At 36.6% G+C, this 12,587-nt stretch overlaps 1 protein-coding gene and 1 long non-coding RNA gene across 2 annotated transcripts in view; one reads left to right on the top strand and one right to left on the bottom strand.

Annotated features, from left to right (window-relative positions):
• LOC122577365 overlaps positions 1-922 on the top strand; it is a 6,408-nt gene extending 5,486 nt beyond the window's left edge. Inside the window, exon 4 of the long non-coding RNA XR_006320224.1 lies at positions 845-922. This is a non-coding gene — a long non-coding RNA (uncharacterized LOC122577365). The remainder of the gene's footprint in view (positions 1-844) is intronic.
• Positions 923-9,800: 8,878 nt separating this feature from the next.
• LOC122577362 lies at positions 9,801-10,247 on the bottom strand. Its single transcript, XM_043748656.1, has 2 exons — positions 9,991-10,247; positions 9,801-9,897 (listed from the first exon to the last, which is right to left on the bottom strand). The coding sequence occupies exons 1-2, from the start codon at positions 10,245-10,247 to the stop codon at positions 9,801-9,803; spliced, it is 354 nt and encodes a 117-aa protein (XP_043604591.1).
• Between the last annotated feature and the right edge of the window lie 2,340 nt (positions 10,248-12,587).

Here is a 12,587-nt window from a genome sequence, read left to right as displayed (position 1 = left end):
CATAGTGGGACTCCGTATGTCCAGATTGGTTTGATTATTGTTTTATATATGTTTAGTTTGTTCATTATGCTTAATTTAGATTTTCTATTGATTAACCAGTACATCTGCTTCATTTTTTCACGTATTCTGTTTGTTATTGATTTTATGTGATACTTCCATGTGAGGCGTGTGTCTAAATGTATTCCTAGATATTTGACATACTTTGTTTGTGCTATGTGGGCGCCATTTAGTTGGATGTCTGGTGTTTTTCCTTTTCTAAGCGTAAATGTTATGTGATTGCATTTACTGGTGTTCGCTTTTATTTGTTTGCTTTGCAGCCACTTTTCAATTTTTGTAATGTGTTCTTGTAATAGTGCGGCAGCCGTTTCTGGATTTGCGTGTCTAGTTAGTAAGACCGTATCGTCCGCAAGCGTTAGAGTTTTGCTGTTGCTGCAAGCTTAGAGTTGTTGGTATGTCTGCTGTGTAGAGCGTGTATAATATTGGTCCTAGGACGCTTCCTTGCGGTACTCCTGCCTTGATATCCTTAATTTCAGAATATGCGTCATTTATTTGTACTACAAGGGTTCTTCTGAATATTATAGTTATAAATACATTTATAATTTATCAATAAATTACGCTATAAAGGTAATACAATTTTTTTATTTTAATGCTGTAAGTTGTTTGTTTTTATCAAAATTTTCTTATTTAAAAGCAGTTGACGAAATTCAAATAAATAATAACAAAATATTGCAACATTTTAAATTAATTGTATGCATTAAATATATAGTTCAATAGGGTACTCTTATTAAATAATCATGTTTCAATTTTAATTTTTGCATTTATCTAACTTCTTTTAATTTCTTAGGGTGCTCAAAGTCTTTGGATTTCCGGAAACTTCTGCATGGATTTCGTGTTATTCAACTAAACCTATTCTCCTGTAAGGTAAATCATTATAAATCTTCTCTTACGTTGGTATGGTGAGTGTTTTTTTATTATCTTTATTACAAGATGCATGTAATCATGCGTTTTATTTTTTATTATGACGGATTTAAATGATGTACTGCGTGCCTTTATCAATGAATGTTTACAAATGGTCATGATACTGCTCGATGTGATAAGTGCTGTATTAAAAATGTAATTAAAAACATTGGATCAGCGGAGTGAGATCTCTATAACGTGCCGCCTGCATATAGAAAAGAGTAAAAATCCCCGTGGCCTTGTTGCGGTTAGCAGTTGAACTCCAATTTGAAATTGTTTGTGTCGTGCAACCCAACTGTTAACGCCAACCGTCGCAACCTTGCTTTCGAAGGTTGAGCGTGCCATTTCGTTTAGCGAATGCTATCCTTTTTTCGGATAACTAATTAGTTGCCCGAACTAAACTAATTAGATTTTTTTTTTAATTCTTTGGTATATAGTTTACATAAACATAACGTATTCCTAAAAAACGTTCTCTTTGTCCAACGAACCCCCGATTCCTATACCACCTCTCCTGGTAATCTTGCGCAGTAACATTCACGTACCGTTACATGTGTTGCCATTCCACACTTTTCGTATTCTTCTTATTATACTATTACTTGAATATAGAATTATAGAAAACGTTTAAAAATACAAAAGTACAAAAATATAGAAAATATAAAAATAAAAAAATACAAAACTATCAAAATTACAGAAACTCAGCTTAAACATTAGTACTTATATTCTACACCCGTTTTGTATTATATATACATTTTTTACATTATATATGTCGGAGATGAAAGGTCATCGGGACCTTCTTTTGGAATGTTGGGGAAAAACCCCAATACTCTAATCCAGACTTTTATTACAGCTACAATTAAATAATAAAACCGAGAAATTGTTGTAATGTTCTAATCCGAGTATGGTTGCCCAAAGTTTATGACAGTGGGCTTGGGCTCGAAGTGACATAATGGGTCATTGAACGTAGTCACGGTCACGGGAGGGACGTGTACCTAATAGAGGTACGGAATAATTATATAGGTCTCCTTAAAAACAAAGATTGACCCGAGAGGTATAGAGAGGAGTATATAAGGGCAGTTCCACTTGAACTGCAGTTCAGTTCATTCAGATAAGTTCTACTTGTACGTCGAGTCACACCAGGATCGTGTATCACTTCTCACACGTCATCCCGTTGGCCGTGAATTCGTCATCGAACCTAAACTCATTGTCATCGACATCTCGTTTGTCCGATCGTCGCTATAAAATTCCAACGCCAACCCGACATATATATGAATCAAAATAGAATATATAAAGTATATTTTATATAATGTGTTTCATGTGTTATTAAATATGGCTTTGGGGTTGATATTTCATTGATTTACACAGATTCAAGTTTTACATTATATATTTCACCACCATGTACATCCATCTGAGAACACCGGATACACTTAGAAAATTAACACGTGGTCGACTCCTAAGACAAAAGAGCGTCGTTAGAAGTCGTACCAACTTAGCGTTTCTCAACATCATGTCCCACATTCTTCTTAATCATCACATTTTATCTCTGACATTTTCCTTTCATAATTTCCTCAGAGTTTCCTTCCGAACCTCTACCAAGCTGCATATCATTTTTTACTTTCCTTTTTTTCTTCCTCCTACCCCCTCATACGAGGCGTGATCAAAAAGATCGTTGAATTTTTTTCTTGTTTGAGAAAATATTTATTTGTTCGTCTATATTTAAGTTATTCGCTTTGAATATGTTGAATTAACTACTTCAAGAAAAACTCTACATCTTTAATTATGTATATCCGTGACCCAGAGACCTCTGTTATACGGAAAATAGAATTTAGCGGAACAAAATTATTCTATATAGGGAGAGGTCCATATTATTGTACCCTTGAATATACATTTGTTTTGAGTTACAAGGTCTAGGAACAAAGGAACTAATAAATAGATTTCTATTTATGTTCCTTGTAGCCTTTCGCTAAAACTATAAGGTTAACTTTTTTGGTAATGTCGTTTGCTATAAATGAGCGTGCTCCCTATCGATTCTATTGTATTGTAACATTAAGAGGATAAGGATCTGAATCAGCATAAACTCATACTTATATCTTTATTTATTTCAATATATTTTTCTATTACAAGTTCATCCACTTGTTCATCTATCAGTCAACCTCGACAGAATACAATATATTTTTACTAGCGTTTTTTCAGTTATTAACACAATTCTGCATGCTCTTTCTTCTATAGTGCATAGTACGCATAACGATTTTTGTTTTATTTTTTCATTCTGGAGAATAACAAATAATCGCAAGGGAGCGATCAAGTAAACATGGTGACTGTAAATGTTATTTTTCGCGAGGAACTCCCGAGTCAGTAGTGACGCATGAGCTGATGTGTTATAGTAGTACAATTTCTACAAGTTATCGTTTCACAAATCCTTCGAACTGCTTCGTACAATCGACGTGAAACGCTCAAATAGTATTCTCTATGGATCGTAACATATTGTGATAAAAATTTATGAAACACAATATCACGGTAATCGAAAAAGAAGCTGTGAGAAGGACTTGAACGTTTGATCTCACTGCCGTGCTTTTCTCGGTCGTGGTTAACTTGAAAATTTCCATTGTGATACTTATAATCTTCATACAATAATGATAAGAGGATACAATAGAAATAAAAAAATTTCGAAATATTAACAAAAATATATTTACTTATTTCTTATACTTGAGGTGATATTAAACGTGTTGGTTATTAAAGAGACGAGTGGAAATTTGTAATAGTCAATTATATCGAAATTACTTCAAGTAGAAGTACAGAGATAGTGTAGGTCAGTTCTAACTGTCGTTCGTATGACTCGTTGCGATAATTAGCTATATTCTTCGCTATACTGATTCGCTTTCTAGACTGCCCTCCTAGAGAGGATGCTCGTCTGTTTATATTGTCCGGCGGACTTACAGAAAGTCGTACTTGGTTCAGGTTGACGATTACTCATAATGGCGATACTGTTTTTGTCTGGAGTTCGTTTATTCTAGAATTTCGCAAATCCAAAACAGCATTAATACTCCGATGTACAACAATATGAGTCGTTTCGAATCGTCCTATGATTCATGTGCCGCTACATACTAATACTATAGTGAACTGTTGCATCCTATGTTGGATTAATAGGGAAATTATCAATTAAATGTATGAATATTCATATTATTTAATAAAATAATAAAAAATTAACGGTAACATTTTTTTAATTAACATTTCTCGGGAATTCACTTGATATTTATAAATTGCGAATTTTATAATCTGTTCATAAAAAGTGTACATGGCGGAAAAAGTAAATGTCATAGAGATAGTAGTAGGAATCACAATGTGGCGAAGTAATTTCTGATGTTGATATACAATTTCCATCGTCATTTGTAAGAGTAATATTAAGGTAAGCAGCATCTGTTTGTCCACGCCATGAATCTAGAATTATATAATAAGAATTATATAATTATTAGAATTATAATTAGGTCAGTTATAACTAACTATAATAAATATATTATATAATAAGAACTTATTGTTTCCACAATATGGACTGATTATATTTAATAATAATGGATATTGACTAAAACATCAGAATATGGGTCGGTTTATTTTTGTCCTAAATTCATAAGAAAAATTTTTGTCAGAACCGATGACCCGATGTGTATAATTAATGTATTTAATATTATATGTGCATTATGCAAACTGTCATAAAAAATAATAGTGTTATACATATCTTTAACGCGCACAATGCAATGTAACATAAATACTAAATTTTAAAATTTTGTTGTCAAGTGCCGCTACAGCAATTATACAGATTAAGGCCTGCCTCATCGATTTCGGTGATTTTTCAATTTATTGTCAAAATCATGATTGTGCACATCATTCCTATAGATATACCTTGGTTCGGCTTTAGTTTTCGAGATATTCATGAAAAATCTTTTTACATTTGCACTTTGATGTGGGCTAGATGCCGCTTAGGTTTTCTTTATGTTTATCTACGGTCAGGATTATATTATATGCCAGTGCCACTGTCACGTAGAATTCAGGGTTGAATGATAAAAGAAGAGAATACTGAGTCGTAACCCAATTACTAAGCTTCTTTATTACAAATTCACCACTTACAAGCAATAGACTGACACTGAACCGGAGAAAGGGCTGCGCAAGAACTGCCCGAGCTGTCTGAAGTCTCGGTTTATATACATTTTGGTTTTAGGATGTTGAGGGGTTTGGTGTAGGTTGTGATGTGTCCAAGGGAGTCCGAAGTTCGGTGGTCGATGTCCTATCTTGATGTGGTCTAAGGTGCGTCACAACCTTGGTGTAGATTATGATGATAAGGTGGTGATGTGTCGAAAGTAGTCCGAAGCTCGGAGTCTATGTCTTATCTCTGATTACTGTTTCTGAGCGGATGGCCTTCTTGAGCGTGTGACATTTCCCCCTTCTTAGATTCGCTTCACTCCGTTGAAGCGTGTGGCTCTAGTGGGTTGTCTAATTTGAATGACCCCGTTATCTTCATTTTCTGTAATGTTTTGGAAAGTGACCGTCCCATGGGCTGGTGGAAGATTGGTGTTGTTGATGCATGTTGTTTACGTGAGCGGTAGGGCAATGTATTATGATAGCAATCATCTATGTGTTCTAAGAAAACGTTAACATAATTTAGTGATCTTGCTACTAGATCGCTTTAAATGTATTCGAGAGTTAGAATTATCCATGTTATGGTCGTCTTCCTGAAAAATAGGGTTTTAATCTGTTACCGTGGATTCTTTGCGTTTGTCCGTTGGAATACCCAATAAGATAAGTGGGTGGATTGGACGAGAGGATTTCAGCCCTAGCCATTTGTGGTCTAGTTTGTTGGTTTTGTGATCGTTATGTACCCATACTTTATCTTTTACTTGGAATATCGTTTGTGTTTTGATAATTTTTCGAATCTGATCTCTTTGATATCTGTACTGATATCTGTGTATTGAAGTATTATTAGTATTATATTAATTTTAAATCTTCGTCGTACAAGTTCGAATAAGATCTTTTACTACAGCATGTGTTCGTTCGAGAGATCCGTTAGATTACGGGTGGAAAGAGGTGGTTTTTATGTGTCGAATCTTGAAAGCCTCTTCAAATGTATCCATCAGTTTACATACGAAATTTCGTCCCATATCCGTGAGGATACTTTTCGGTGCAGAAAATATGTATACATAGTGATCCAAAAGTTCGTTAATGATAGAGTTGGCCGTTTGGTCTTTTAAAGGTATGAGAACGAGGTATTTGGTTAATTGACCTTGGATAGATAGGATAAATTGGTTGCCTTGTTTGGTTTTGGTGAGAAGTCCGAATATGTCCATTGCGATTTTATCATTAGGATTAACGGGTCGGTTATGTCGGTTATTATGGGTTGCTCCTTAGCCCTGATACGGTTTAATTTTTCTCGTTGGCAGGTTTCGCAGTTTTGTATAAATTCTGTGACGTCTTGTTCTAGGTTTGTCCAGTGATGGCGTTCTTGTATTCGTTTCACGGTGCGGTGTATACCTAAGTGTACCTAATCTTAATATTACCTAATACCTAATCCTACTATTTCGTTGTGATTCTCGCGTAGTATAGTTTGTTTTTGTTCGTTATCGTAGTCTACTGGCGGATCTTGTCCAAATATCAATTTAATTTGAGCAAATCTAGTTGTTAGAAACCTTAACATGAGTTGAATATTTACCTTTTCTAATATGCTGAAGCTATTGTCGTCTATTCCTATATGCAAGTGTCCAGTTTGGTGTTTAATAAAGTGTTTAGTTAATTGACGCAACCAGTGCTGATCGTTAAAGTCTCCTAACTCGGTCTTTGTAATTTGTTTAAAGTGTGGTCTGTTAGGTTTTTGAGTTATTGAAGCTGGGGTGATATTGGTCTTCCAGTCGATATATTTGTCATAATAGTTCGGGTTTTCTAGATCGGATTGGATTTCTTCATCGGTGATGGGATACAATCGGGATAGAGCGTCTGTAGCTGTATTTTCTTTTCCTTTTTTTGTATTCTATCTCATAATCATACTCCTCGAGTTTCAAGCGCCATCGCATGAGCCTCGATGAGGGATCCTTAACATTTTGTAACCATTTTAAAGCTTGGTGATCACTTTGAATTTTAAATTTTCTACCAAGTAGGTATTGTCTTAGTCTTTTGATTGACCATACTATTGCTAGTAACTCTTTCTCGGTTGAGGAATAGTTTTTCTCAGAAGGGTTCAAGGTTCGGGATATGTAACAGCGTGGATATCCGTCTCGGGAGAGTATTGCTCCTAGTCCTTCGTTACTTGCGTTTGTTATTAATGTGAATGTTTTTTTCAAAATCCGAGTATTGCAGTACAGGAGTTTCACAGAGTTTTTGTTTCAGTGTTTCAAATGCAAGTTGTTGTTTATCAGTCCAGTGGAATGGAGTGTCTTTCTTTGTGAGGTCTGTCACTGGTCTCGCGATTTTAGAAAAATTGCGTATAAATTTTCTGTAGTACCCAACGAGTCCTAAGAATGATTTTATGTGAGTCGCGGTCTTCGGTATTTTAAAATCTTTCACGGCCTGAATCTTTCTGGGATTAGGTTTTACATCTTCTTTCGTTACTACGTGTCCTAAATATTCTAACTCTGGTTTCAAAAATTCGCATTTGTGCGGTTGTATCTTTAATCCTAAATTTTGTAATCTGTCTAATACAATGGCTTGATTTCGGTTGTGCTCTTGGATAGTGCTTCCGAATATTATAATGTTACCTAGGTATACAAAACAGTTATTTCCTATTAATCCCCATCGAAACGTCGCCGGTGCGTTTTTGAGTCCGAAGGGCATGCGATTATAGTGGAAGTGACCTTGTGGAGTTGAAAATGCAGTATATTTTTTAGATTTTTGTTCCATGGGTATCTGATGAAATCCTGATGAGAGGTCTAGGGCTGAGAAAAATTTTGCTTTACTTAAGTGATCGAGTATTTCGTCCGAATTCGGTAAAGGATACGCGTGTTGATCTGTTTGCTCGTTTAATTTCCTAAAATCTATAACAATCCTCCACTTTTGTTTACCTGATGCGTCTTATATTTCTTTGGAACTACCCAAATTGGTGCGTTATATGGACTGCCCGATGGTTCTATGATTCGTTTGTCTAGCATGTCGTTGATTTGAGTCTCAACTTCTTTTTTATGACATTCGGGTGGTCTATAAGATTTGATGTTTATAGGTTTGTCTGTTTTGAGTGTGATTGTATGTTCAGTTAGGCTAGTGCATGGTAGTGAGTCTGTCTCCATGTTAAAAACGTCTATTGATAAGGATTTTCTCAAGGGGTTCTCAAAGTTCTGGATCAATATGTTTGGTACGTATTATTTGTGCAAATTTATCAATTTGTCCTAGTCTATCGGGTTTTTCTATTTCGTTTGTAATATGATAGATTTGCTTACCAGTGTTGATAATGCATATTGTTATGGGCTTTCCTTCGATGTTGTTACGTCGCGTAGGACATTCACACGCCATCCCTCGCTACCTGGCAGCCTACGGTCAACCTACAGCCATCCCGATTCTCAATAGACCCAATGACCCACCATAAAGACATTAGCCTTTAGCTGCATTGTCTCCACACATGTTGCCAGTCTAATTGCAGGTCTGGAGAATTCTCTAATTCGAGAAGTATTTGCAGTTTATGGCTGGATCTTGGAAAGGTCCTTGAGTTATTAAGCGCTCTTAAGAATCACGGAGAAAGCGGACAGTTATCAGATGGGAAAAACCCAATACATGTCCATCATAAAAAGCTGTTTTTCCCATCTGAAGCAAAGTCTACCACCGCTCTACGTTGGTGGGAATCTTCTGCATATTCTGGTCATTAGAGTGGGTCATCACCAATCGGCATCGCGGATCGTTACCCTCACTTCCTGGACGAAAAGTGTGAATAACGAATCCGCGTTCTTCGGTCAAAGGATACCCCCACACCAAGCTTTCCTCCGAGACACCTTAAGGGCAGTTCAGCAGTCTCGTTCTAGTCGGATTCTAACTCTCATCCAAGTCTCCTTCTCACTCTCTCCAAGTCTCAGTTCAGTTTCTATTTGATTCTAATTCCAAGTCTCATTCTCTCCGATTCCGAGTCCAGTACAATTCTCGGGAGTTACAGTTCAGCATTCATCGAGCAAGTGGTCAAGCAGTCATCACCACATCTCTCTCAGCCAATTCATCATCCAGTGTTCGGTTGAATACCTTCAGTCAACGCAACGATACTAAAAGAGTCTCAGGCCGTACTCACACGTCGTTGTTCATACAAGCATTTACCATTGTATCACCGAAGTTGTTGGATCGATTAAATATATTGTAACCTATCAACCGCAGAGTTATTTCAATTAATCACCCTTATTATCGCACAAGAAATAAGGGATCGTACGATTCGTGGCGTCGATTGGTCAGTTGTAACGGGAATTTACGACTCCCGTTGGCGCGCTTCTTCGAGATCGCGTCTCCCCGCGAAAGTGCGAAAATACGGATGTATTGCCTTGAAGTTAAAGTTTCGCCTGGTCCTATCTCGTTATCGGTGTTCTGGAATGGTAGTATAATCTCGTCTAAAGTCAGTTTTTCGTTAGTGACATTGTATCGGTACTTCGCAAGGAATGGGAGGCCGATTATTTCATCTTCGGTTAGGGGAAAGTCGTCAGAAACTACGTGGAATTGGTGAGTCCTTTCAAGCATGTATAGATTACAAATTTTGTCGGTGGTATGTTTGTCATTTCCCATTAGGAAAGTCTTTGGGCTGGAGGTTTGGACGTTTAGTGAAGTGTTTTCCTTTATCAAGTTTATTCCTACTTCGGTATCAATGAGAAATCTGGCTCTTATTCCGTCCTTTCGTCGCAATACTATTGATAATAATCTTCCGATGGTGGTACAGTTAACTCTTGGAATGTTTCCTCTGGACTCTCCGCTGTTTGGTATATTCGAGGTGGGATTTTTCCTCGGTTGCCTAATGGAAAATTTCGAGAGTAGCACATCTCGACTGTGTGTCCAATTCGCAAGCACTTGGAACATTTTAAATTCATTCGGTTGTCTGACGGTTGGCTAAAACTTTTTGGTTGTCGATCGGAAGCACTTCGTTTAGGTACGGACGGGGTGTTATTAGATTGATTTTTTGCCTGATTCCGACGGTGAGCAACACGACTTAATTCTCGTAACCATTGTTCTTTGTTGGCTGCCAATTGTTGAGCGAGGTTCAGGTTTTTTGGATCGCTAGCTATTACCATCTGTGCTATTTCGGGCCGTAAACCGAGTAGATACGTTTTTAATGCTTCACGTTCTTCGATGTCCATGGCTACGCGTCGTTCAACCGGCGTGCGGTTTTCGTTTTGGATAGCGTAATTTAGTTCGTTGAGTTGTTGTCGGAATCTAGAATTGAAAGACTGTACGGTTTCTGTTATTCCTTGTTGTAAGTTTCTCAGTTTATCTTTGCAATCGCTAGCAGTTTTAGCTGACACGTTCAGTTGGAGTTGACACGTTTTGTCTTAAGCACGAATATAGGTCTTCAAATGAGTTAATTTTTAAATATCTTATGTTCTTTTTCGCATTATCTGTTATCCTTTCGGCAGGTATAAGATCTAACAGGAAGTCTTTAGTACTTGCCTTGCATCTGGCTCTTGCTTTACGGACTGGTAGAATAAAATCTTCAACGCCTACGTCAACGTTTCTTTGGCCCGGTTTCTGTCACTAGTTTCCGTAAATTCTTTTATTTTGTTAATATTCTGTTCAACGTTACTTTTAAAGTTTCTGAAATCCTGACTTAGATTTTGAAGTTGTTCGATGAGAGTACCGATTAATTCGTTTTGTTTTGTCGTAATCATGTCAGTTGGATTCATCTTCACAAATATATTTTCAGAAAAATCACTATCTTTAGAACGTATTTCGGGTTCACGACTTCGATAATGTATGAAAGCTAGCTTACCGATGTTCTTTGTAGATCCTTCTTTTGTTCAAGGAGGTGACCGTGATTACTGTTTCTGAGCGGATGGCCTTCTTGAGCGTGTGACACCACGATACGTTTGTACTGAACCAATGATGAAAGGTTTCGTGTAAATCTTTATTTAATATCATGGACAGTAACGTATATAGAAAGGGAGCATAACAATAACATTTAATAAAGGTTAAGTTACCATAAACAATCTTCAAAAATTTTGAATTCTATTTTACTCATATGTAACAAAAAGTATTCATTGGTTCGGTTTTGCGCAATATTTTTAACAGTATAACTTTTTAACTTTAAAAATGTTTCTCTTACACTGTCCAAAGTCCTTTGGTTTGTTGAACCAGATTAAGTCGTTTTAGCATGCTTTCTATTAAGTAAGGGACTTACCACAAGGGGGACTTCTACGTTTTATTGGTATTTTAAAATATTAAGCATTTTATAAAATGCAATATTTTAGGAGAAGTTGTTTTAAGACTGCTATTTTTTATTATTTAAATCTATTAATATACTGGTATACTGGTATATCTTGGAAAGTAATTTAATATTACTTTACTCTTTTGCGCGTTTGAGCCTAAAAATTGGATGAAAAAAAAGCTTTATAAAGGTTGTTCTCAAAACAAAACGTAATACACTTCATCTTGCAGTTTCTTTATGGATTCTATACACTATTTTTTCACCTTTCGTGTCTTCGTTAATGGTGATACGGAGAATAACCTTTAACGGCATAGCGTGGATTTGTAATGTTGTAATATTTTTGGAAATCAGGTGTTCGATTCGTAAAAACTCAAGAATCGATTTTCTAAGTCTTCTTCCGTATCTCCTAAAAACTCTCCGCTTCTAATTCCTCTTCTCTTTCCCTTTCTAATTCTTAACTTGCTTTTCTTTTCCTTTGTTCTCCATCTTCGCTTCTCGAAGTCCTGTTTTATTCTCCTCTCTAAGTACCCGTCCTTCTCTTTATATCGTTCGACCGACTCGCAGTAAACACAGGAAAAGTCCCGTCGATTGGTGTTCTAAATTCTATAGAATTTACATGTATAGGATATTCATTTTTTATAGGAAATGTGACCCCTATACGTTTATTTACAGAAAGACTAATAACATCCGCGAAACCATTAAATTCCTGTCTCAACATATTTCTTACACGGCGAGCAGTTTACGAGCAATTCGCATTTTATATATTAAATTCGGATGCTCTGTACATGAGGATCGTAAAATCGGTAGTCTGTTGAATATGGAATAACGAATAAAATTTGGTTATTGTATAAAAATCTTCTGGCAGCGTGGATTTCGGTGATTTTTCACTATGTCGTAGAAATCGACGTTTTGAACAACGTTTTGCTTTGCATGTTACCACTACTCGGCCTTACTTTGCCAGATCTTTGCAAAAATCTGTCGGTACCGCCACTACAGTGAATGATACATGTAATATCGCGGACAAAAGCCCTAAGATATATCGGGTAAACCATATATAATGTCGCGAGAGCCGAGGCGGTGTCGGGCCCATCAAAGTGTCGTCGGTCCTTCAATCGTATAGTTTCGTAAAAAAGGCCTACGTGATCTGGGCCACGAGCGGTTGCGGAACATGTGCGTGATGGGTCTAAGAAAAGACAAAAGGGATGCGAAAGCAGTCAGTGCGAATCGGGAAGTCATATTGTGTTGTCGAAAGAGTGTGGTCCGCGTTTAAGCAATA

Source organism: Bombus pyrosoma, linkage group LG18, assembly GCF_014825855.1.
Source record: "Bombus pyrosoma isolate SC7728 linkage group LG18, ASM1482585v1, whole genome shotgun sequence".
In the NCBI taxonomy this organism is placed as follows: domain Eukaryota; kingdom Metazoa; phylum Arthropoda; class Insecta; order Hymenoptera; family Apidae; genus Bombus; species Bombus pyrosoma.
This window is presented reverse-complemented; position numbering and strand designations above follow the sequence as displayed.

Excerpts from the sequence above, each read along its gene's own strand:
- LOC122577362 (XM_043748656.1), bottom strand. The coding sequence starts at position 10,247 with ATGGACATCGAAGAACGTGAAGCATTAAAAACGTATCTACTCGGTTTA. Across the intron at positions 9,898-9,990 it reads AAAAGTTTTAGCCAACCGTC|AGGAAAAATCCCACCTCGAA; the intron begins AGACAACCGAAT and ends ATTAGGCAACCG.